Source organism: Drosophila simulans, chromosome 3L (genome assembly GCF_016746395.2).
Source record: "Drosophila simulans strain w501 chromosome 3L, Prin_Dsim_3.1, whole genome shotgun sequence".
Lineage (NCBI taxonomy): Eukaryota > Metazoa > Arthropoda > Insecta > Diptera > Drosophilidae > Drosophila > Drosophila simulans.
Genome location: NC_052522.2, coordinates 17577624 through 17603355, shown reverse-complemented (window position 1 = coordinate 17603355; position 25732 = coordinate 17577624). Strand labels below are relative to the sequence as shown.

Sequence of the window (25732 nt, the reverse complement as noted above, 5' to 3'; positions counted from 1 at the left end):
AAAAATGTCCATGTTACGTAAAAATTTGTATTTTCAGAAACAGTTTAAAGTATTAAGCTGTTTTTGAGCACAGCTTTAATACACATGCAATATTGTTGCATATTTTTAGGGCTTTTTTTGTTTTAAGTCACATTATTGAAGCGGGAAAATAGATAAGTATAGTTCACGCTGCAACTTCAAGTTGTTTACAAAGTGAATTATCAACAGATAATATACGCACTTTTCTATTATTTAACTGGAAAACCAGTTCGCACTCAAGCGACTTTAAAGATTTGACGGAGAAACTATTTTCTATAATTAACTTTTATTAAAAATTATTCTAGTAAGAACTTACCACTACAACAGATTTCGGTATACTAAGCCTATAATACTGCCCATCGCAAGCCATAAATTGATGGAGAAGGTGCCGGAACTTGATTGAGTATCCGTATTATTCCACCACTCCCAGTTTCCGTTGTGGAAAGTCGGGTTAGCTCTTGAATCAGAATGCGGAACTCGGGCGCTGGGAATCGCAGTCTTTCGAATTTGTTCCACCTCATCGGCAAGTTGCTGCAGTTGGAGTGGATAAATTTGGGCCAGGTTGTATCGCTCGCATGGATCTTTGGCCAGATCGAAAAAGCAGGGAGCTTTCAGTGGTTCACATTTGAAATGGGGCTCTAGAGGATTTTGTCCTTCAACAGGTGGACACGTTTCGGTGGCTTCGCTGCGCATCTGTCGGATGCGATCCTCAGTTAATCCCCGATTTCCCAGTAGGCTTTGAACATCCGATGCCAGTACATGCTGTTCGTAGCTCTCACTCAGGGGATCGTCTTCGTTAGTTTCCAGTTCACCCAACCACTGGTCGTATCGTCCTTCGAAGCTGCTCCCGTTCACATACTTAAGAGTATCCCTCATGTACGATGAGTAGCCGAAAACCTCATCGAGTACATGAATCATTGTTCTTGGTTTCGGTTCCTCGTTGCCACTCAGCATAGGCCAAAGATTAATCCCGTCCAACGGAAGATCCTGCGGCAAGGATACGCCGGCAGCTCCTGCCAGTGTGGGCAACCAGTCGATGGCATGTATTGCCTGGTTGGACACATATCCTCGCTCCTTCAGCAGCGGACTCCACAGAGCACCAGCCGATCGAATGCCACCCTCCCAGGGCGATTCCTTTTGCTGAATGTAAAATAGGTGAATGAATATTCTACTTTCATGGTTTTCATTATATTCCTGGACTACTTACTCCTCGATAGGGATAGTTAGAACCCGCATTGGAATGGATGCCTATCGTGGGTGCTCCGTTGTCCGAGTAGAGCAGAATAATGCTGTTATTCAGCATGCCATTGTCCTTCAAAGCACCAATTGTCTGAGCCACGCTTTTGTCCAGACTGGAAACCATACCTGTGATAAAAAATAGTAACAAGATTACAAATATTGATTTGTTGTATGTACGTGTTGTGTTAACTCGCCAGCGTAAGTGCGTCGCTTGGGATCCCTGATGTGGGGAAATTTGGCAACCTCCTCCTCTGGCGCCTGCATCGGACTATCCTCGTTGCCCGTATGCACCGCCAGATGACTTAGCACCATGAACAACGGCTTGCTCTTATCATGTTGTTCAATTATCCTTTTTGCTTCCGAAGTAAAGGCTTCCGTGGCGTAAGTGCCATTCGCTTCGGGACACGGCTCCAGATCCCGCCGGAAATCCAGTCCAGCCGAGTAGTTCCTGTCGAGCAATCGCACCTGATGGTCGTAGTAGTCAATGTAGCCATTGTAGTAGCCAAAGTGATGGTCGAATCCACGCATTGTTGGCGTAAGATCCTTGCGCCAGAAGCCCAAGTGCCACTTTCCCACCAAATGGGTCGAGTAGCCCGCATCCCGGAAAATTTCGGGCATAAGGCGTTCTCGCTGAGGAAGACCCCACGGCTCATCGGTGATAATCACAAAGTGCTGCATTCCTGAAAATATTCGAATGTAAGGAAATCGAATGATTGTTTGCCAGTAAAACGCATATTACCTGTGTGTATGGGATATTTTCCAGTGAGCAGAGTAGCTCTGGATGGTGTGCACAGGTTCGGAACATAATGCTTATTCAGCAGGATGCCATTGTAGGCCAGAGCATCTATATTCGGTGTAAGGATCTGATTCGAGCCATGAAAACTGACGTCGTTCATGCCCTGGAATTGGAATGGCAATTGGTTCTTTTTGGCAATCATTTAAAGTTTATTGTCAACAACATACCATGTCATCTATTAGTATTATAACTATGTTTGGTTTTGTGGAATATCCAGATCCAAATGCCAGGCTGAATATGGTACTCACTACCAGCAGACCGTGGATTTTTCCAATTGTCATCTTAAATACTTGACAATCCAATAATATCAAAGTCTGTATAAAAAGGTATTTTATATATTAATCAGATTTAGCAACACTATGTTTCATCGTTGATGTTTCGCTATCTTAAGATTTGTCTGTACATGTTTCATATTGGCAAATAGTCAATAAAAATTACCGCACGCCGAAAAACACTTAAAATGTTGCAATATGTGGAAATGCCTGCATGTAAAAGTCTTTTTGATAATATTGCACAGGCAGTATCTGTTGAATTTTCCGCGCCATAATTGGCAATTGTATAATCAGCCATCTACCACAGGCGCTGCCCCCAAACTTCTTCCCTCTTGACCTATTCCATTGTTTAGTGTGCCATATGGCCAAAAAGTTCATTCAACCATTGTCGTTTTATTTTGGTGGCTTTAGCAACAATTGTTGGGACATTATATAAAACGAGAAACACTTGCAAGCTTGTATTTGGGCTTACCTTCGCCGTGAGGAGTGTAATTTCTTTTTATCATGGCTAAAACTGTGTTTCAATTGTCGCGCAATAGGCCATAAAAAAGCTGGCAATCATGAAATCGAGGCAGATAAGCGAGACAAGCCATAAAATCTATGAGCTGTGCAATTGTTTTATCATTTTGGCCGAGTTTTAATAAAGCCACATAATTTGTATATTAACAAGAAAGTCGTGCGAATGAGATGGGAATTTTCGTCACGACATGTGGAATTGTAATTGGGAATGGGAACGCCCAGCGGGTAGGCGATGACCTTCACAGGTTGTTAATATCGTGACCTTGGTAAAACACTTGTGATGCAATTAAGATCAAGTTAATCGGTCGTTATTGGAAAGGTTCTTAAGTATAAAGACAATACAACTGCCTCTGACTGATGCGATCGAAACAAGTTTTAATGGAAAAATGTTCGCGATTGAAAACTTTAAGGATTTTGACGATCTTATACAAAAACCAACTTATAGTCATATTCATTTTCATTCAATAAAATTTTTCGTTAGCCAATTATAATTGTGAAACGCTACACTTTACTTCAATGTTTTTAAAAGCCCAAAAAACTGTTGAAACCAAGATGAATCAAAACGTATAATTTAATTTAATGGTCCTTATATGCGCTTTAGGAAAGTGGTTCTTAACGTAATCGTTTAAATTTTTTATTGAACCTCTTCGGTAGCCATATAGTAATTTGATTTTTTCGAGTGCTTTTCATTTCACTTAAATAATAGCTTTTTTATAATGACTTCATTAAAGCAAGAGCGTTTTCAATTCAGATAGAGCTGTGTTTAGCATACTAGAAAAAAAACTGGTTCAGAGCTCAATGCTAACTAAAATGTCGTATATATAATTTAGTTGATGTTTTGCAATGAATATTATAAACTTTAAACTATTGTAAATATTATTCGTTATTATTAAGATAACGGAAATCGATTTAAAAAATGATCTGGAAGACACATGAGCTTTATTTAAAACTGCATAAATCACTGCACTTGGTGTGATCACCCTTACTTATTTTAATCCTATTATTTAAGGAGAATACTTGAACTTTCCAAACGCACTATTTTAGCCGTCTTAGCATCTTACACTTAATTTTAAACACTTAAATCAGCGGATATCAGATGAATGGCTCAGCGATGAAAAGTGATCGTCGGCGATCCTTCTCCCAGCGACTTCTCCACTCGACTAAACGCTTCGCTGGATTTTGGCGCTTTTAAAGTGACAACGTTTTCGCCGACTCCGACGACTGTGACGTCACGAAGCGTGCGCGAAAAATAGTAGTAAAAATTATAGCTTACTGCTATAAAACAGCAACAGAAATAATCGTGCAAAAGCAAAACCAACCGCCATGAAAGCAAAACCAAAATGTGGCTTTTGCAAAGGCAAAAATCAAAGTTTAACGAACTTTCGAAGGGATCAAGTAAGATTGCCAGAAAAATATAAGCCAAGTTTGGTTTTAAACTTTACTTTAATAGTTGACTTAGGTCAGGGTTCTTGTACCTCGTTCTTTGATAAGACGGCTTTGTTGATAAACCACAAACTGGTTTGAATATCTCCAATTAAGTTGATTAGTATTCCTGCCTTTGATTTGGTACGATTTTGGCCTTACCCATATGCGTGCCTAGTTTGGAAGGTTGGCCAATTCACATAGTTATTTAACATATAAGAACTTGCTAAATAAAAACAACTCTTTATTTTTCGGATACGATTAAATTAAATCATCATTCTAAAACATGAGATTTCCGTTTAAGCTATATACGTATATAATAGTGGAAAACGTCATTTAAATAGGTTTCATCTATAAAAAAGCTACTGAAAAGCTGATTTCCTTGAATACAAAATTTAGGTAGTTACTCATTCATTCCCTTAAAATAATTAATCTGGTTGAGTAAATCGTTTTTAGCCCGATAAGGGTCCTTGGTCAGGATCACTAGCAAATTCGGTCTATTTGCAAATGTATATCACCGTTTTCATTTTCCACAATATGTCCACAATGTCACATTGGTTGTTTTTAGGGGAATTTTTTGGAGGGGGCTTTACAAAAGGTTTGAAGATCTTCCCTGTAACTGACCCCAGAACTTTAATTGTTAATCACCGATCTAAAAAAGTCACTAACAATCTAATCACAGAGTATCCCCTCGAAGAATGATTTACTATCAATCTATAGATAAGAAAGACCTATAAAAGCTGTTAGCAGCTCGAAATGTCCACAATACCCCGCCTCTCAACAATCGAATCATGTTCTCAGCCAAGAGTTCTGCAATTGTGGCCGTAGTCCTCGTCCAGCTGGTGGCCCTTATCCAGGGAGGAGTCTACAGCTATGAGGACAAGTGGGTGTACCTGGACAAGACCCTGGACCTTCCAGAGGAAGCGATTCTCGGTGGCATCGATCCCGATGGTTACTACACCTACGTGGGTCGTGTCGCATACAGCAGTAACATTCTGCCAGCCCGAGTGGTTCCGGAACTGGGAAAGGCCACCTACAACACCGACACCTTGGGCAACCAAGCCACCACCTACGAGGTCCTGGTGTCCAACGCCACTGTAGGCTACCATTGGATCCGCAGTTTCGATGGTTTCCGGGAAAAGAACGCCGTATCTGTGGGAACCAACGCCTCCAACGACCGTGTCTTCATCTGCCGTGTCCGCTGTGATGAATCCATCTTTATCGGTACTCTGTACCTTGCCAAGCGGATGTGCATCGTCAAGTACGACAACTTCCCGCTCCGGCAATTCGACAAGTACGAGATCCTCGTCCGCGAACGTCGTGTAGCTGCCATCTCCCCATTTGAAGAGGGTTATATCCAACATTAAATGCCGAGCAACAAAATAAATATAATAAAACATAAATAAAAAATATTTATCAAAGAAAAACAATTCCTTTCAATTTATTTAATGCCTTTGAATTCAATTCAAATTTTTAATAATTATTTAAAAGCACAGTTTTTAGATGCACTTGTTTTATTCTTTCTTAATTTCTTAATTAAAAACAGGTAGAAAAACAGCACAAATGTGTTGAATTTTTTTACATAAGACAACTTTCTAGCAAAAGAAATTAAATACTTTAAGATCGAAAGTATGTGAATTACTAATTCCAATTATTTTACGCATTAGCCGCACAGAAAAAAATGACTTTAAATGTTTACTCGTTTAGTAAATTAATTACATAATTAAATTCGTTACTCGTAGAGTAAAATGATTAACTAGATTTGTAGAAAATTATGTAAATTATGTAAGGTGGGTGGAAGCTTTTTCAACCCAACAAAGTATACATATATAGTTTCGATCAGGATCACTAGACGGGTCAATCAAGCCATGCCCGACTGTCCGTACGTCGATCTGTATGAACATGGTAATCTCGGCTAGAATCTAAGCTAAAAAGTTGAGATCAGGCTTCCAGATTCTAATGATTCCACGCAGTGGAATTATATTTAAGAACGCCACGCCTAGAAACCGCCCTTTAGTTAAGTATTACTTGAAAGTTATATATTAAGGCATTGCATAAAAATACAAGTTATATGGCTTTTCAATTTAAAATTAATTTAGAAAAAGGCCATTTATTATTGCCTCAAGGGGCTTAGCACAGCTTATGTGAAGGGGAACTTTAACTTCGGTAATTTTTCTGAAGTTTAATCTCACGATGAATTGACAACAGAACTTTTAGAAAAATAACCCTTTATCTAATCTATAAAATTACCCCCGAAATAATTTACAACATAAATTACCCAAAAAATAAAAAAAGCTATAAAGACGGTCAACAATTGGGAATGTTCAAGACATCTTCCTAGTCAACAGTTCAAGAATGTACTCCTACAAGGGCTTAATAATTGTGACCGTAGTCCTAGTTCATTTGGTGACCCTCATCAAAGGAGCAGTCTATAGCACTGATGACAAATGGATCCTTGCCGACAGGACGCAGGATCTGCCGGACGAAGCAGTGCTGGGCGGCTTTGATTCCGATGGCTACATAAACTACGTTGGCCGTGTGTACTACGTGAATAATGTTCTGCCTGCCCGAGTGGTCCCGGAATTGGGAAGGGCCACCTTCAACACGGACGAGGCCAACTTTGCAACTATAACATACGAGGTCCTGGTGTCTAATGCCACTGTCAGCTACCAATGGATCCGTAGCTTCGATGGTTTTCGGGAGAAAAATGCAGTATCCGTCGGAACCAATGTCGCCAATGAACGCGTCTTCGTCTGTCGTATCCGATGCGCTGGGGGCGTCTTCATTGGAACCCTGTATCCTTCGAAGAGAAGGTGCATCGTCAAATACGATAACCTTCAACTCTATGAATCCGACAAGTACGAGATACTGGTCAGGCAACGCCAAGTGGCTCCGTTCATGCCATTCGCTCTGTAAATGGGTACATTGTATACTGAATGCAAGCAAATAAAATCTATAACTCTTTATCAGAAAAATGTTCTTTGCGTTCCTAATTGATTTATCATGTTAGATAAGATGAAAACTTTAATAAGGAAAGGAATTTACATGAAAATAATGCAACTTTACATTTTATTATGTATTAAAGGATAACGAATAAGGTATTTCCTTAGGAAATTATTGATCGTAATTATTGACAGGATCTTTGATCTTGTAAAAAAATTTTAAATTTTAAGAAACTGTTCTCTAATATTGTTTTATTAAAAATATATCAAATTAAAGCTAACCATTTTTAATTTTTTTTTTCATTTTAATCAAGAATAGCTAAAAAACTTTTTATCAAATTACGATGGCTATGCTGTACTAATATTAATTTTAAAACATATATTATTAACAAATATATTAACAAATATATTATATAACATATATGTATTACCAAAAGACAACAAAAAAATATATATATTTAATTATATTTGTATTTATTTTTATTTTTAAACATTCTATATTTAACAATTAAGTAATAACTCAATATTATGAAATGACTTAGGGGGATTTTTTCTTCAAATTTCTGTTACTTTTAAAGGGTGCAATAAAACTACGATGCGTTAGTCACCGAAACAGATGCTATCAATACCAATCTTTTGATAGCGATAAGTGTAATTGGAGTCGGGAGATAAGAAGCTGACTATATAAGCAAGTCACTCACTGGCCAGACACTCAAAGTGAATCCAGCAGTCCGTCAAGATGTACAAAGTTGCCTGTGTAGTTTTGGCCCTGTTCGCAGTTGCCTACGCGGTTCCCTCGACTTATGGTGAGAACCAATAATCCAGACGGTTAACTGAATCCTATTAACATAATATTTTCGAACAGATACCGAGCACGTGTGGAAGGCTGGTAATTTGTCCTACGTTGTTCCCTATAATGCCATTGTGGGTGGCTTCGATCCCTATGGATTTACCACCTATGTAGGTCGTGTTAAGTACTCCAATAGCATCCTGCCGGCTCGAGTTGTTGCGGAAACTGGTACTGCTTACTTCAATACCGAAACCGCGTCATCAAAGCTCCTCGTTTACGACATCCTTGTGGCTGAGCGAGATGTCAAGTACAAGTGGGTCAGGAGCTTCGATGGATTCTATGAAAAGGGAGCCGTTGCCGTGGGCACAACGGTCAAAAATGAGCGGGTGTTCTGCTGCCGTGCCAAGACCGATGGAGGCATCCTAATCGGCACCCTGCTCCTCAGCAGCCAGAAGGTGTGCATCATCAAGCACGAGAGCTTGGCCCTGCGAAAGTTCGACAAATATGAAGTTCTGGTGGCCCAGCCTAAGATCAATGGAACATTCTACTAGGTTCTTCTACTAGATCTTTGTCTGAATTAAGTTCCTTTCATATCCTGCTCCCCCTTAAAAAATAAATAAAAATAATTTATTTCAAATATTTACATTTATTTTGTAATTCACGGAATCGCACTTATTTAATTTTTTGAAATGCAACAACTAACATAAATAGTTCAGTAAATGGATTGACTTTTAAACACAAAAATTTTTCTATGACATTTAAAAATTTAAAGAGACTAAACTTTACCGCCATTAAAATGAAACTTTATGCCTAAGGCGAAAATTGAGATTGGTAATTTTCTAAAAATTCCTTTTTTGATGGACCACCCTCTCTTAACTCGAAATATTTTTCTAATTCATATTTTATTATGAACTCGTGGTAATTTTCCGCATGACGAAAAAATAGAAATACATTTTAAAGTCCAAAACTTTAAAATGTAACTGAGTTCGCTTATTTTTTCTTTAAGTTCGTTTTGGCATACAAAGTAAGTTAACAAAGTCTTTGATTCTTTTATTATATTATATTGATAGATGGAACATTTGATTGATAAGGTATTTAATCTGTAACCAAAGATCTTTCTTTCATTTCAGTGTCGTAAACTAGTATGGTTAAATACTATGTAAGCCACTTTGATTGGCAGAAAGCTATTTAGCTGTGGTTTAATTTAATTTGAAGGTGGTTTTGCAACTATCAGTTTTCGCAGAAGTAATCGATTAGATAAAAGGGAGATTTGACATTGGATCCAATTGGACAGTACTCAGAAATGAATATTGATAGGTAAAATTTAAGCCATACGTTATCGCATTGGTTACACAAAAACTATCGGCTCACAATGAGTTACGGCCACAAGCCAAATTAAGATTGTAATTAAGATTAAAATTTTGCTTTCGGAAATAATTAAATGTGTAATAAAATAATAATAAATCGTAAAATTGTCTATTGTCCTTAGATGAAGTTTTTATTAATTTGCCAACATGCCAACTTTGCTAACAAGATCATTAAATATTTTACCTACATAACTATTTTGATTTAATGAATACACCAGCTTGTGAAGATGAATAGCACTAACAGGGTAAATACTTTCATTACCCCGATAGTCCCTGAACTGGAAGCCTTCTCGTCCTGCCACCAAGTCCACTCATTGTGGTAAAATCGCGGGTCGCAATTGGGATCCCCCGGTTTATTATTGGGAGAATGTGCCTGTTTGGCAAATTGCTGGATTCGCGCCCAAAGATCCAGAAAGATCGTCGAGTTTTGATACTCCGCATATAGGTTGCTCCGCTCGCAGGGATCAGCCTCGATATCGAAGAGACACGGTCCCTCGAGAGGCAAGCATGGTTTGACTCCTGTCGCAGGATCCGGACATTCGATTCTGGACTGATATCTTAGTTCGCTGATGTTGCGCTCTCCGGAGGACACCTGCTGCAACTGCAGCCAGACACTGGTATTCCGAATGAGTTCTTCGTATTCCACGGCGCGAGGATCCACTTCACTGGTTTCCCTGTGACCAAGCCAACCGTCGTAGAGACCCTCATTGGTAGTGCCGCTAATCACCTTCCACTTTCCACGCGTATAGGACAAATGTGGCACTGCCACGTCCTCATCAATCACGTGGACAATCTCCCGCTCTACCGATTCGTATCCGTACTTGAGAGCAGACCACAGGTTCAATCCGTCCAAATGGAGCGCCGGATCTGGAGATATTCCGGCTGCTGCCGCCAACGTGGGCAACAGGTCGCCAATATAGATCTGCTGCTTCCACACACTTCCCAGCCGCTCGAACTCAGTGCTCCAAATGGCCGCCGAGGATCTCAGAGCACCCTCCCAGGGGGAATTCTTTTGCTAAAATATAAAATGAAGTTAATTATTAACATATAGTTAAGGATCTTTGGGTGGGTAGTGTTTTCAATAATTAAAAAAAAAAAAATCAGTGTAATTCCTAATAATGAAATTAGTTAAGTTAGTTAGTTAAGTGAATTGTTTATAAAATAGCTTATAAATAAATATCGAATAACACGACTTACCCCTCTCAGTGGATAGTTAGAGGCAGTTGTAGAGTGCTGTCCCTCTGTTGGCCCACCATTATCGGACAGGAAGAGTATGATGCTGTTTTGCAGCATTTCCTGTCGAGCTAGTGCGTCGATAACAGATCCCACACTTTTATCCAGTCTGGAAACCATGGCGGCGTAGTAACGATGGGTTTTATTGCTAATGTATTCAAATCGGGACACCTCCTCCGCTGGTGCCTGCATGGGATCATCATCGTTTGCAGCATGGGGAGCCAGATGATTCAGAAGTAGAAACAGGGGCTGGCTACTATTTTTCGAGCCATGATCCTCAATTTCTTTGACGGCAGCATCTGTGAGCACATCGGTGACATAATGCCCCACGTAATCGTGGGTGGATTTAAGATTGTCGCGAAAATCGTGACCATTGTATCCCTTATTCTGAAAAAATCACAACAATATTAAAGGTTTGAATAAATTACAACAGAAAAAATTAAAAAAAAAATTGGAAAAATATAAAAAATTTGATGTATATTAGCAATATTTGTAAGCAAGATAATATTGAATTTTTACCTCTGTAGAAGTTTTTTTGTGTTATTATTTTTTATAAGAATTTAAAAGAAGGAAACTTGCACTGCAGCTAGCCGAGTAACGGCTATGAGTTTTTAAATAATGGTTTCGTTTCGTAAAAGTTCCGTTCTTAGCTAATCCTTACCTGTTGTTCATAACTCTGGGTGTAGTAGTCCACATAGGCCCCAAGGTATCCAAAGTGCCGATCGAAGCCCCTTTCCGTGGGCGTAAAATTACGTTGTGACAACCCCAAATGCCACTTTCCCAGGAGACTTGTTCGATATCCGTTTTCCCGGAAAATCTCCGCCATTGTAGTCTCATTGATGGGAAGACCCCAAGGCTGATCGTTCACAATCACATAGTGCTGCATTCCTAAAAGATATAGTTACAGTTATGGGATCACTTGGGAATATATTTCTATCATCATCTAGGCATAAACTTGCCCGTATTTATAGGATATTTTCCAGTCAGAAGAGCTGCTCTACTGGGTGTGCACATCGGAGCTACATAGAGATTATTAAGGATCACTCCGCTATATGCCAAAGCATCAATGTTGGGAGTGAGGAAATTATCGGAGCCGCGAAAGCTAACGTCGTCGAAACCCTGTCGGAAACTGACGTTAAGTGGTATTTAGATCAAATAATTATCACGTGGTGCCTACCAGATCATCTGCCATTATAATGATGATATTGGGCTTATCGGATGTGGCAATAATTCCATTTGATAAGGCAATAAATAAAACAAAGCCAGTTAACAACGAGGTAGCACTGCTGAATTTATCCAGATGAGTTGACATCGCCGTGAATGGAGTGAGGAAGATGTGGGACAGCTAGTAAAAAAAACAAATAAACGAGAATTAGTGCATATAAGCGTTTAAAAAATTAACATACCAAATGGGCGACAACAAGTCAGCGGGTAACACTCTGTTAATGATGGATGAGCTCTTCAGATCGTTCCGGATATATTAGCGGTATAATGCTTTTCAATTTAACCAATTTGGTCAGGCTTTTAATAGTTAATTTTGGGAAATTTCTGCCGCTCAACAACTTATCAACTAAATAACATCTAGCTGAAAAATAAATACAGTACACCAATATATGTAAATACTGATAGACAGTATGCAAACATCGTGGCAATGTGCACTTAGGCAAATGTTTTCAACAAATTAGGCGTAATTAAAGATCACAACAACTACGAGTAAATGCAAATGAGATGACTCTGAAAGTTATTCAAGTAGGAAGTTGTTTATGATCACTGCTACAATATCGGCCTGGGAAAGTGTTCTCTACCAACTCAATTGTTTCAATTATTTTGAAGTATTAAACTCTTCAGCAAGCGTTTCTCATAATACTTATACTTCAAACAAACATGTTTATATAATATTAAACAATAACTTTAATGCTAGGTATTTGGTTTATCATGCGATAGATATCAAATATAATTCTTGCACACACAAAAAGTTTAAGATAAATATTAGATAATGAAAAGTCATTGTCACATCCATTAATAAGTTAGCTTTTACACATGAACATTTTCAGCTTGTTTATTGCATACGCCGAAACAAACATATTTTACTTTCCTTATTTATTTTCAAACGCCAGTCCAAACCAATTGATATACACCTTTAAATTGTATTTAACGATCGCACGAAATTTATTGCCAAATCTTTTAATTCTGTTCACACACCTTTATTATCAGACAGATTAAAAAAAAAATGCTCACCGAAATCAAATAAAAGGAATCCAAATAACAATGGACTTATCAGCCAGCTTCGTGCATGCCAATTTCAATCACTGCTATTCGCGATCGAGTTAATCGTTCCCCGAATTTTAATCTCTGATCCGCCGGACTCGAAGTGCGGAGAGCAACTAAAAACCCAGTGAAAATATTTTGAGGCTGCCTTAATAGTCAGTTACCGGTTAATATATATATCCCATCCAAAATAACATCAAACCAGCTTTGGAGTGGGTGGTACCAAGAGAGAAAGGAAGAGAGAGCGGATTCAAAAGAGATTCGTTCCTCTTAGCGAGTCTACAGAGAATTGTTGCATACCTTTTGGATCTGCAATTTAAAAAAACTTGACTGCATTTTAAATTTAAAACTTTAGTCGATATCTCCGACTATCGACTATCATATACCCGTAACATCGCTAGTGGATGTGCAAGATAAACTTTTAATTTTTATATTTTTCAATAGAATTTTTCAAGACAATTAATGAAATAAAAAAATCCACATTTTACTTATTGATTACTGCATTTTTCAAATTTTCCAAAATAATACCAAAACTATAAGTTGAACTTAACATTCCTTACAATGTTACATATATTATAATTATTAAATTAAATTATTTAATATTAAGTTACATTTAAATAAGTTTCCAAAATTATGAAATTTTTAAAATCATTTTTCACTTCCACCACCACCATCTGTAATAGCACTCAAAGTTTTTTTTATCAATCCCCAACCTCCCTTTGCCCAATTCCACCACTTGCAGCAGAGAGGACACAAGCCACACAAAATACTTCTGGATTGGCTTTGTCCTTGTCCATGCCCCTGATCAATGATGCAGTGTCGTTGGTGGTTATCGGCTTGAAGAGTTCAGAGTGCATGCAATCTTTCACAGGTTCAGTGTCATTACAAAGATTTTTGAATTTTCCATCAGTCACAGTGGTGCAATATTCTCCCGGTTTTCCGGAATACTCATAAAGAAGCGAGTTCTTTTGGGGTGAACAGCTGTATAGACAGGCTAGCCATTGATGGGTCCATCCGTCTTTTTCGATACTGGCTATGGCACAGCCCAATCGGTTACTGGGGCCCACGATCATCCTTAGGAAGTGTCCAATCGCCTTCCTGAAACCGATAAATAATATTTGCCATGAATTATACGAAATGAGAAAAAACTTAAAAAATTGTTTAAAAATGTGGGCGTGACAATTTTGGGCGTTTTATAGGTGTAAGGAGGGCCTGGCCAAAGGTTTGGTTTTTGGTATACCGCTAGAAATTGGCAAGACAAACAATAAGACGAAGAAAAATCTAAATATTTTTTAAAAGTTTGGGGTTGTGGGCGTTGGAGTAGGTGTGGCAACATGGGTTTTGAATTTTCTTAAATGCTTTGGAAGTAAAATGATTGTTGGCTCATCTCCGCAATTCATCGACCAGTTCTGTATTACAAAAAAAACAATAGAGAACGCTAAATACGAATTTCGAGAGTATCGGATGCCCTGTAATCAGCTTACACCGAAAAAAAATTGGCATATGGATATAACTTCTTGAAAAGAACAATATACCATAAATCTTTTTCAAAACTGCTTGCTTGGCAATATCAATACAAATTTACAGAGAATATAATGAAACTGAGAATAATCAACCTACATTTTATTATAGTGTGGACATAGCAATGTGTGGGCGTTAGAGTGGCAGTGCCAAAATAAGGAATCTGCATTTTAAATATCAACTTTCTAGCTTCCTAATATATCTACGTCCATACGGACGGACAGACAGACGGACGGACAGATGACATCGTAAGATAAACTCCGCTAGTGATCCTGATCAGAATATACATATTTTATAGTGTATACCTTTACCTGTCATATATTTTTCAGGAAATGCTATATACTCTTTTATAAAAATAGTCTTATCTTGAATGGGTTCCTCATGAATAGTAAAAACTACAAAAGCGAGATCTATTCGTATACCTGAGTAGTAGCTTACTAAAAATTGCATAAAGCGTAGAGAATCCGATTCCTAGATGCACGGCAGTTAATCCGCAACCATTCAGTATAAGCTAACAACAAATCTAAAAATAAATATAAGAACCACAAACTGACTAACCGCGCCATTTTTTATCACCAAGTGCCCAAATAAAACTCTATGAACACTATCCTATAACTAAAATTTAAAGCTCTAAAGTAACCCTCTTACCCCACGGTTGTTGCAGCCAATGTGGGGCAGTTTTTTATCCGCTGGGCAGTTTTTTAAATGGCAATAGTTGGTTTTTGGCAGCAAAAAGTCCAAATTCAGGCCGAATAACAGCAGCAACCCAGTTGCAACAAAAGGACAACTCCACATCTTCACAATTTTTTGAAACTAAGTGTGTTGACCATTACTCGGTGTGGAAATTAGTTTAGATTATTAAATTAAGCTCAGTATTAGTTCAGTTCATGGCTCAAATGTGAATACAAAATGCTACTGGTTGCCTCAGTAATTATTTTATCTTCAAGAAAACTAATATTATTAGTATAGTTAATGTTAAGATACGATAAATAAACATATCTTTTAAATTTGCAGTTTTAGATGGCTTTGAATGGAACGTCTCCTAGACGAGTGGAGCCAAAGACACTAGACCGTCGGTTTGTCCGTATTAGCGCTGTGATCTTCGAAACTATAAAGCGAAAGAGCTTAAGGAATCCAGTATCTGATAGTCAACTATATCAAGCTTTCTTGTTTTATTGTAATGTACTTTTATTGTTTGCACAGATAACAATTTGGTTTAATTTGTAAGCTGCAAATATTAAAATGACACAAAACATAATCCCAGAGCAAAATTATATTTATTTCGTATTATCTGTAGATTGTGACTTTTATTTTATTTTAGCCATAATTTTCATGTTATAAATTTATTGATACATAAGTCGAATTCATTCACAATCTTAACCCTTTGTAAACATCGGAACCCCCAATGTTTTCCCAACCCAATTAATAAGCCTAATCCACCCTACAGTTCTGGGTTGCGTTTGTCTATTCAACATGCCCCTGATCAGTGATGTAGTATCGTTGGCGGTCATTGCGTTGAATAGTTTAGAGTGCATGCAATCTTTCACAGGTTCAGTGTCATTGCATAGATTTTGGAATTTGCCATTAACCCCAGTGGTGCAGTATTCTGCCGGTTTTCCGGAATACTCATAAAGAAGCGAGTTCTTTTGGGGTGAACAGCTGTATAGACAGGCTAGCCATTGATGGGTCCATCCGTCTTTTTCGATACTGGCTATGGCACAGCCCAATCGGTTGCTGGGGCCCACGATCATCCTTAGGAAGTGTCCAATCTCCTTCCTGAAACCGATAAATATTATTTGCCATGAATTATATTAGAACTAAAATTGCAATTAAAGCTTACTTATCAGTTGACAGTCCATCAATTAGACTGGATGCAGAAACGTGCTTATGCTGATCATACCACGCATTCAGCTGAGATCGAACTATCCTGAATGTATCCTCCTTCGCCTTGAACTTGTTATATACCGCATGGTAGCTTGGGGACGAGAACTCTTCCGTGGATGTACAGTGGTCTGTGGGTTGGAGATCGCATCGCTTTACCAAGATTGTAGCCAAAAGAGCCAAATCGGGGTGCCACTTCAACTTGAGCATACGAGCTGCAATGGGTAGCCTGTGCATTTGTCCCCCGGCCACAATATCGCGATTTGTGTTGTGATAGTTTAGAATGAACTTTTTTATATGCTTGGGTACGTCAATGATTTTTGGTTCTTTTCCGCATTTTGGCGACCAGCTCTGCAATACAAAAACAAAAGAGAATACTATAGCCGAGTTCCCTGACTATCAGATACCCTTAACTCAGATAATGGGGATGTGGAGGCGACATTTCATTTTTTTTCTAGGATATCGATAGATATTGGGGAACGAAATGAGAAAAAACTTAAAAAATTGTTTAAAAATGTGGGCGTGACAATTTTGGGCGTTTTGTAGGTGTAAGGAGGGCCTGGCCAAAGGTTTAGTTTTTGGTATACCGCTAGAAATTGGCAAGACAAACAATAAGACGAAGAAAAATCTAAACATTATTCAAAAGTGTGGGCTTGTGGGCGTTGGAGTAGGTGTGGCAAAATGGGTTTGTGGGCTATAGAATGGGTTTGAAAAATTCCACAGCGTGGATGTCAGTAGAATCTGCATGTCTAACTTAACTTTCTAGTTTTTATAGTTCCAAAAATACAGCGTTCATACGGACAAGCCGACAGACGGAAGGGGAAATAGGCGTTGTCAAAACGACTCGGCTATTGATCCTGATCAAGAACATATATACTTTATTTGGTCGATAGCCCTTCCTTCTACCTGTTACATACTCGGGTACATATGGGTAGCAATGTTTTCAATGCAATGTAGCAATTTAACTTTACGCTAGCTTACTAAAAATTGCTTACATAATAGCATAGTAATACGTAGATCCAATTTAAATTGGTTTAAGTTAACAAGAAATTGTCAAATCTTAAGATAACAACAGCCATATTGCTAGAAAGATTTGAAAAAATCCAAACCCCGACATAATTAGCAACGCCCTTTTATCACAAGAATGAAATTACGTTGTTGTTTTCGAACTATCATTCTTACCCCACTGTTATTGCAGCCAATATGTGGCAATTTTTTATCCGCTGGACAGTTTTTTAAAAGGCAATAGTTGGTTTCCAGCAAAAAGACCAAATTCAGACTGAATAACAGCAGCAACTCAGTTGCAACGAAAGGATAACTCCACATCTTCACAATCTTTTTGAAACTAAGTGTGTTGGAGATTATTCGATGTTAAAAATAGTTTAGATTATTAAATTTAGCTTGCCTCATTATAACCAAGTGTGACTGAACAGCGTAAAGGTTTGGATTTAAAACTTCCATGACGAAACATTAAGATCCGTTAAATATTTAGCAAATATATTTTAGTTTTTGACCTACTGCAATCGGATCAGATTAAAATTGCTTGTCTTCGCACTTATCAGTTTTTCACTTCCACCACCATCATCTGTAATAGCACTCAAAGTTTTTTTTATCAATCCCCAACCTCCCTTTGCCCAATTCCACCACTTGCAGCAGAGAGGACACAAGCCACACAAAATACTTCTGGATTGGCTTTGTCCTTGTCCATGCCCCTGATCAATGATGCAGTGTCGTTGGTGGTTATCGGCTTGAATAGTTCAGAGTGCATGCAATCTTTCACAGGTTCAGTGTCATTACAAAGATTTTTGAATTTTCCATCAGTCACAGTTCTTAAATGCTTTGGAAGTAAAATGATTGTTGGCTCATCTCCGCACTTCGTCGACCAGTTCTGTATTACAAAAAAACAATAGAGAACGCTAAATACGAGTTTCGAGAGTACCGGATGCCCTGTAATCAGCTTACACCGAAAAAAATTGGCATATGGATAGAACTTCTTGAAAAGAAGAACAATATAAATCTTTTTCAACACTGCTTGCTTGGCAATATCAATACAAATTTACAGAGAATATAATGAAACTGAGAATAATCAACCTACATTTTATTATAGTGTGGACATAGCAATTTGTGGGCGTTAGAGTGGCAGTGCCAAAATAAGGAATCTGCATTTTAAATATCAACTTTCTAGCTTCCTAATATATCAACGTCCATACGGACGGACAGACAGACGGACGGACAGATGACATCGTAAGATAAACTCCGCTAGTGATCCTGATCAGAATATACATATTTTATAGTGTATACCTTTACCTGTCATATATTTTTCAGGAAATGCTATATACTCTTTTATAAAAATAGTCTTATCTTGAATGGGTTCCTCATGAATAGTAAAAACTACAAAAGCGAGATCTATTCGTATTCCTGAGTGGTAGCTTACTCAAAATTGCATAAAGCGTAGAGAATCCGATTCCTAGATGCACGGCACTTAATCCGCAACCATTCAGTATAAACTAACAACAAATCTAAAAATAAATATAAGAACCACAAACTGACTAACCGCCCCATTTTTTATCATAAAGTGACCAAATAAAACACTATGAACCGATCTATACTATAACTAAAATTTAAAGCTCTAAAGTAAGCCTCTTACCCCACGGTTGTTGTAGCCAATGTGGGGTAGTTTTTTATCCGCTGGGCAGTTTTTTAAATGGCAATAGTTGGTTTTTGGCAGCAAAAAGTCCAAATTCAGGCCGAATAACAGCAGCAACCCAGTTGCAACAAAAGGACAACTCCACATCTTCACAATTTTTTGAAACTAAGTGTGTTGACCATTACTCGGTGTGGAAATTAGTTTAGATTATTAAATTAAGCTCAGTATTAGTTCAGTTCATGGCTCAAATGTGAATACAAAATGCTACTGGTTGCCTCAGTAATTATTTTATCTTCAAGAAAACTAATATTATTAGTATAGTTAATGTTACAATACGATAAATAAACATATCTTTTAAATTTGCAGTTTTAGATGGCTTTGAATGGAACGTCTCCTACACGAGTGGAGCCAAAGACGCTAGAATAATAACCAATAATTCTAATAACTAGAATTCTAGTGTCTTTGATTAAACAATGTCCGCCGGTTTGTCCGTATTAGCGTTGTGATCTTCGAAACTATAAAGCGAAAGAGCTTAAGGAATCCAGTATCTGATAGTCAACTATATCAAGCTTTCTTGTTTTATTGTAATGTACTTTTATTGTTTGCACAGATAACAATTTGGTTTAATTTGTAAGCTGCAAATATTAAAATGACACAAAACATAATCCCAGAGCAAAATTATATTTATTTCGTATTATCTGTAGATTGTGACTTTTATTTTATTTTAGCCATAATTTTCATGTTATAAATTTATTGATACATAAGTCGAATTCATTCACAATCTTAACCCTTTGTAAACATCGGAACCCCCAATGTTTTCCCAACCCAATTAATAAGCCTAATCCACCCTACAGTTCTGGGTTGCGTTTGTCTATTCAACATGCCCCTGATCAGTGATGTAGTATCGTTGGCGGTCATTGCGTTGAATAGTTTAGAGTGCATGCAATCTTTCACAGGTTCAGTGTCATTGCATAGATTTTGGAATTTGCCATTAACCCCAGTGGTGCAGTATTCTGCCGGTTTTCCGGAATACTCATAAAGAAGCGAGTTCTTTTGGGGTGAACAGCTGTATAGACAGGCTAGCCATTGATGGGTCCATCCGTCTTTTTCGATACTGGCTATGGCACAGCCCAATCGGTTGCTGGGGCCCACGATCATCCTTAGGAAGTGTCCAATCTCCTTCCTGAAACCGATAAATATTATTTGCCATGAATTATATTAGAACTAAAATTGCAATGAAAGCTTACTTATCAGTTGACAGTCCATCAATTAGACTGGATGCAGAAACGTGCTTATGCTGATCATACCACGCATTCAGCTGAGATCGAACTATCCTGAATGTATCCTCCTTCGCCTTGAACTTGTTATATACCGCATGGTAGCTTGGAGACGAGAACTCTTCCGTGGATGTACAGTGGTCTGTGGGTTGGAGATCGCATCGCTTTACCAAGATTGTAGCCAAAAGAGCCAAATCGGGGTGCCACTTCAACTTGAGCATACGAGCTGCAATGGGTAGCCTGTGCATTTGTCCCCCGGCCACAATATCGCGATTTGTGTTGTGATAGTTTAGAATGAACTTTTTTATATGCTTGGGTACGTCAATGATTTTTGGTTCTTTTCCGCATTTTGGCGACCAGCTCTGCAATACAAAAACAAAAGAGAATACTATAGCCGAGTTCCCTGACTATCAGATACCCTTAACTCAGATAATGGGGATGCGGAGGCGAAATTTCATTTTTTTTCTAGGATATCGATAGATATTGGGGAACGAAATGAGAAAAAACTTAAAAAATTGTTTAAAAATGTGGGCGTGACAATTTTGGGCGTTTTGTAGGTGTAAGGAGGGCCTGGCCAAAGGTTTAGTTTTTGGTATACCGCTAGAAATTGGCAAGACAAACAATAAGACGAAGAAAAATCTAAACATTATTCAAAAGTGTGGGCTTGTGGGCGTTGGAGTAGGTGTGGCAAAATGGGTTTGTGGGCTATAGAATGGGTTTGAAAAATTCCACAGCGTAGATGTCAGTAGAATCTGCATGTCTAACTTAACTTTCTAGTTTTTATAGTTCCAAAAATACAGCGTTCATACGGACAAGCCGACAGACGGAAGGGGAAATAGGCGTTGTCAAAACGACTCGGCTATTGATCCTGATCAAGAACATATATACTTTATTTGGTCGATAGCCCTTCCTTCTACCTGTTACATACTCGGGTACATATGGGTAGCAATGTTTTCAATGCAATGTAGCAATTTAACTTTACGCTAGCTTACTAAAAATTGCTTACATAATAGCATAGTAATACGTAGATCCAATTTAAATTGGTTTAAGTTAACAAGAAATTGTCAAATCTTAAGATAACAACAGCCATATTGCTAGAAAGATTTGAAAAAATCCAAACCCCGACATAATTAGCAACGCCCTTTTATCACAAGAATGAAATTACGTTGTTGTTTTCGAACTATCATTCTTACCCCACTGTTATTGCAGCCAATATGTGGCAATTTTTTATCCGCTGGACAGTTTTTTAAAAGGCAATAGTTGGTTTCCAGCAAAAAGACCAAATTCAGACCGAATAACAGCAGCAACTCAGTTGCAACGAAAGGATAACTCCACATCTTCACAATCTTTTTGAAACTAAGTGTGTTGGAGATTATTCGATGTTAAAATTAGTTTAGATTATTAAATTATGATTGCCTTATTATAACCAAGTGTGACTGAACAGCGTAAAGGGTTGGATTTAAAACTTCCATGACGAAACATTAAGATCCGTTAAATATTTAGCAAATATATTTTAGTTTTTGACCTACTGCAATCGGATCAGATTAAAATTGCTTGTCTTCGCACTTATCAGTTTTTCACTTCCACCACCACCATCTGTAATAGCACTCAAAGTTTTTTTTATCAATCCCCAACCTCCCTTTGCCCAATTCCACCACTTGCAGCAGAGAGGACACAAGCCACACAAAATACTTCTGGATTGGCTTTGTCCTTTCACCATGCCCCTGATCAATGATGCAGTGTCGTTGGTGGTTATCGGCTTGAATAGTTCAGAGTGCATGCAATCTTTCACAGGTTCAGTGTCATTACAAATATTTTTGAATTTTCCATCAGTCACAGTTCTTAAATGCTTTGGAAGTAAAATGATTGTTGGCTCATCTCCGCACTTCGTCGACCAGTTCTGTATTACAAAAAAACAATAGAGAACGCTAAATACGAGTTTCGAGAGTATCGGATGCCCTGTAATCAGCTTACACCGAAAAAAATTGGCATATGGATAGAACTTCTTGAAAAGAACAATATAAATCTTTTTCAAAACTGCTTTCTTGGCAATATCAATACAAATTTACAGAGAATATAATGAAACTGAGAATAATCAACCTACATTTTATTATAGTGTGGACATAGCAATGTGTGGGCGTTAGAGTGGCAGTGCCAAAATAAGGAATCTGCATTTTAAATATCAACTTTCTAGCTTCCTAATATATCTACGTCCATACGGACGGACAGACAGACGGACGGACAGATGACATCGTAAGATAAACTCCGCTAGTGATCCTGATCAGAATATACATATTTTATAGTGTATACCTTTACCTGTCATATATTTTTTAGGAAATGCTATATACTCTTTTATAAAAATAGTCTTATCTTGAATGGGTTCCTCATGAATAGTAAAAACTACAAAAGCGAGATCTATTCGTATTCCTGAGTAGTAGCTTACTCAAAATTGCATAAAGCGTAGAGAATCCGATTCCTAGATGCACGGCACTTAATCCGCAACCATTCAGTATAAGCTAACAACAAATCTAAAAATAAATATAAGAACCACAAACTGACTAACCGCGCCATTTTTTATCACAAAGTGCCCAAATAAAACACTATGAACCGATCTATACTATAACTAAAATTTAAAGCTCTAAAGTAACCCTCTCTAACCATAACAAGCTTTCTTGTTTTATTGTAATGTACTTTTATTGTGTGCACAGATAACAATTTGGTTTAATTTGTAAGCGGCAAATATTAAAATGACACAAAACATATTCCCAGAGTAAAATTATAATTAAAACTTCGTATTATCTGTAGATTGTGATTTTTATTTTATTTTAGCCATAATTTTCATGTTATAAATTTATTGATACATAAGTCGAATTCATTCACCATCTGAATACTCTACGGAAAACCCTACGGAAACACTACTCCCAATTTTTTTCGCAACTTTCTTAACCGAGCCCCACACTTTTTTCAAAACTTTCTTAACCGGGCCCCACACTTTTTTCAAACCTTTCTTAACCGGGCCCCACACTTTTTTCGCCCAATTCGAAAGCCACCCAAAAGATCTGGGTTGCGTTTGTCTATTCAACATGCCCCTGATCAGTGATGTAGTATCGTTGGCGGTCATTGCGTTGAATAGTTTAGAGTGCATGCAATCTTTCACAGGTTCAGTGTCATTGCATAGATTTTGGAATTTGCCATTAACCCCAGTGGTGCAGTATTCTGCCGGTTTTCCGGAATACTCATAAAGAAGCGAGTTCTTTTGGGGTGAACAGCTGTATAGACAGGCTAGCCATTGATGGGTCCATCCGTCTTTTTCGATACTGGCTATGGCACAGCCCAATCGGTTGCTGGGGCCCACGATCATCCTTAGGAAGTGTCCAATCTCCTTCCTGAAACCGATAAATATTATTTGCCATGAATTATATTAGAACTAAAATTGCAATGAAAGCTTACTTATCAGTTGACAGTCCATCAATTAGACTGGATGCAGAAACGTGCTTATGCTGATCATACCACGCATTCAGCTGAGATCGAACTATCCTGAATGTATCCTCCTTCGCCTTGAACTTGTTATATACCGCATGGTAGCTTGGAGACGAGAACTCTTCCGTGGATGTACAGTGGTCTGTGGGTTGGAGATCGCATCGCTTTACCAAGATTGTAGCCAAAAGAGCCAAATCGTGGTCCCAGTTCAACTTGAGCATACGAGCTGCAATGGGTAGCCTGTGCATTTGTCCCCCGGCCACAATATCGCGATTTGTGTTGTGATAGTTTAGAATGAACTTTTTTATATGCTTGGGTACGTCAATGATTTTTGGTTCTTTTCCGCATTTTGGCGACCAGCTCTGGAATACAAAAACAAAAGAGAATACTATAGCCGAGTTCCCTGACTATCAGATACCCTTAACTCAGATAATGGGGATGCGGAGGCGAAATTTCATTTTTTTTTCTGCATGTCTAACTTAACTTTCTAGTTTTTATAGTTCCAAAAATACAGCGTTCATACGGACAAGCCGACAGATGGAAGGGGAAATAGGCGTTGTCAAAACGACTCGGCTATTGATCCTGATCAAGAACATATATACTTTATTTGGTCGATAGCCCTTCCTTCTACCTGTTACATACTCGGGTACATATGGGTAGCAATGTTTTCAATGCAATGTAGCAATTTAACTTTACGCTAGCTTACTAAAAATTGCTTACATAATAGCATAGTAATACGTAGATCCAATTTAAATTGGTTTAAGTTAACAAGAAATTGTCAAATCTTAAGATAACAACAGCCATATTGCTAGAAAGATTTGAAAAAATCCAAACCCCGACATAATTAGCAACGCCCTTTTATCACAAGAATGAAATTACGTTGTTGTTTTCGAACTATCATTCTTACCCCACTGTTATTGCAGCCAATATGTGGCAATTTTTTATCCGCTGGACAGTTTTTTAAAAGGCAATAGTTGGTTTCCAGCAAAAAGACCAAATTCAGACCGAATAACAGCAGCAACTCAGTTGCAACGAAAGGATAACTCCACATCTACACAATCTTTTTGAAACTAAGTGTGTTGGAGATTATTCGATGTTAAAATTAGTTTAGATTATTAAATTATGATTGCCTTATTATAACCAAGTGTGACTGAACAGCGTAAAGGGTTGGATTTAAAACTTCCATGACGAAACATTAAGATCCGTTAAGTATTTAGCAAATATAATATTGTAGACATAGTGGGCGTCATTTAGTTTTTGACCAACTGCAATCGAAGCAGATTAAAATTGCTTGCCTTCGCACTCATCAGTTTATATTTACACCACTGTCCCTTAATAAACAAATTTGAGCAAATTTATTTTATCTATGTTTGTACAAGCATACATATGTATGCACATAAATACATACATACATATGTATGATTCATTCAATCATCGGAATCTCTTCGCCAACTGATTAGCAACTCAAAATGTGACTTTAATTGTAAATAAAACTCTAATTGTTGATTCATGTGAAAGTGATTTCTTCTGCACAGAGTGATTCCTACTCAATATAAGTTTTTGAAAAGTGTAATTATACATTATTCTGTATATATGTATGTACATATAAACATACATATGTATGTACATAAGTCCATATATAGAAATGTACATACTTGATCAGTATATAGACATGTCTAGGCAAACTAATTTCAATTTTAAATATACATAGATTTATGCATGAAATTTTTCAAAAAGTCTTCTTTCTATTGCATGTGGTGCATACGTAAGTCGAAACAGGCCGGATCGGATTACTTTATTATAAGTATGTTCATATGTATGTATGTATGTAGATTAGAAATAATGAAAAAATAAATGTATAATAAATGCATGTAAAAATAAATGAAAAAATAAATGTATAACAACATTTACTTCTGTTGCTTTTGATCATATAGTGTTCTTATTTAAAAATATAAAAAACTAACATTTTTCAGCCCTAAATTATGTGAGCAAGATAACACTAGGCGGTGTTTCTTGAAACGTTCTAAGAAACTCTGTTAGGGGTAGCCCCTAGGCTGATG

At 37.6% G+C, this 25732-nt stretch overlaps 8 protein-coding genes across 10 annotated transcripts; 3 read left to right on the top strand and 5 right to left on the bottom strand.

Annotated features, from left to right (window-relative positions):
* Window positions 1-285: 285 nt before the first annotated feature.
* Window positions 286-4008, bottom strand: LOC6738529 (arylsulfatase B). Of its 2 annotated transcripts, none has more exons than XM_016171691.2 (6): window positions 3831-4008; window positions 2221-2367; window positions 1997-2156; window positions 1452-1937; window positions 1226-1383; window positions 286-1158 (listed from the first exon to the last, which is right to left on the bottom strand). In XM_016171691.2, the coding sequence occupies exons 2-6, from the start codon at window positions 2332-2334 to the stop codon at window positions 337-339; spliced, it is 1740 nt and encodes a 579-aa protein (XP_016032372.1). In that variant the 5' UTR covers window positions 2335-2367; window positions 3831-4008; the 3' UTR covers window positions 286-336. The 2 variants fall into 2 exon arrangements, with proteins under 2 accessions (XP_016032372.1, XP_016032371.1); XM_016171690.2 differs by having other exon boundaries at window positions 3906-4008.
* Window positions 4009-5012: 1004 nt separating this feature from the next.
* LOC27206422 lies at window positions 5013-5670 on the top strand. The gene has a single exon (XM_016174486.3). It carries the CDS (start codon window positions 5058-5060, stop codon window positions 5631-5633), a length of 576 nt encoding a protein of 191 aa, XP_016032370.1. The 5' UTR covers window positions 5013-5057; the 3' UTR covers window positions 5634-5670.
* Window positions 5671-6544: 874 nt separating this feature from the next.
* Window positions 6545-7230, top strand: LOC6738527. Its single transcript, XM_002085297.4, has one exon. It carries the CDS (start codon window positions 6622-6624, stop codon window positions 7180-7182), a length of 561 nt encoding a protein of 186 aa, XP_002085333.1. The 5' UTR covers window positions 6545-6621; the 3' UTR covers window positions 7183-7230.
* A 665-nt stretch (window positions 7231-7895) lies between these two features.
* LOC6738526 lies at window positions 7896-8637 on the top strand. The gene is made up of 2 exons (XM_002085296.4): window positions 7896-8014; window positions 8074-8637. Exons 1-2 carry the CDS (start codon window positions 7948-7950, stop codon window positions 8547-8549), a joined length of 543 nt encoding a protein of 180 aa, XP_002085332.1. The 5' UTR covers window positions 7896-7947; the 3' UTR covers window positions 8550-8637.
* Window positions 8638-9477: 840 nt separating this feature from the next.
* LOC6738525 (arylsulfatase B) lies at window positions 9478-13028 on the bottom strand. 2 transcript variants are annotated; one of them, XM_016171689.3, is made up of 7 exons: window positions 12837-13027; window positions 12005-12183; window positions 11776-11943; window positions 11558-11717; window positions 11260-11486; window positions 10563-10985; window positions 9478-10380 (listed from the first exon to the last, which is right to left on the bottom strand). In XM_016171689.3, exons 3-7 carry the CDS (start codon window positions 11908-11910, stop codon window positions 9568-9570), a joined length of 1758 nt encoding a protein of 585 aa, XP_016032369.1. In that variant the 5' UTR covers window positions 11911-11943; window positions 12005-12183; window positions 12837-13027; the 3' UTR covers window positions 9478-9567. The 2 variants fall into 2 exon arrangements, with proteins under 2 accessions (XP_016032369.1, XP_016032367.1); XM_016171687.3 differs by lacking the exon at window positions 12005-12183 and having other exon boundaries at window positions 12837-13028.
* A 2654-nt stretch (window positions 13029-15682) lies between these two features.
* Window positions 15683-17615, bottom strand: LOC120284727 (antigen 5 like allergen Cul n 1-like). Its single transcript, XM_039293230.2, has 3 exons — window positions 17451-17615; window positions 16228-16619; window positions 15683-16163 (listed from the first exon to the last, which is right to left on the bottom strand). Exons 1-3 carry the CDS (start codon window positions 17592-17594, stop codon window positions 15764-15766), a joined length of 936 nt encoding a protein of 311 aa, XP_039149164.1. The 5' UTR covers window positions 17595-17615; the 3' UTR covers window positions 15683-15763.
* A 2002-nt stretch (window positions 17616-19617) lies between these two features.
* On the bottom strand, window positions 19618-21559 carry LOC120284728 (antigen 5 like allergen Cul n 1-like). Its single transcript, XM_039293231.2, has 3 exons — window positions 21386-21559; window positions 20163-20554; window positions 19618-20098 (listed from the first exon to the last, which is right to left on the bottom strand). Exons 1-3 carry the CDS (start codon window positions 21527-21529, stop codon window positions 19699-19701), a joined length of 936 nt encoding a protein of 311 aa, XP_039149165.1. The 5' UTR covers window positions 21530-21559; the 3' UTR covers window positions 19618-19698.
* A 1435-nt stretch (window positions 21560-22994) lies between these two features.
* Window positions 22995-24745, bottom strand: LOC6738524 (antigen 5 like allergen Cul n 1-like). Its single transcript, XM_039293229.2, has 3 exons — window positions 24580-24745; window positions 23643-24034; window positions 22995-23578 (listed from the first exon to the last, which is right to left on the bottom strand). The coding sequence occupies exons 1-3, from the start codon at window positions 24721-24723 to the stop codon at window positions 23065-23067; spliced, it is 1050 nt and encodes a 349-aa protein (XP_039149163.1). The 5' UTR covers window positions 24724-24745; the 3' UTR covers window positions 22995-23064.
* Window positions 24746-25732: the final 987 nt, after the last annotated feature.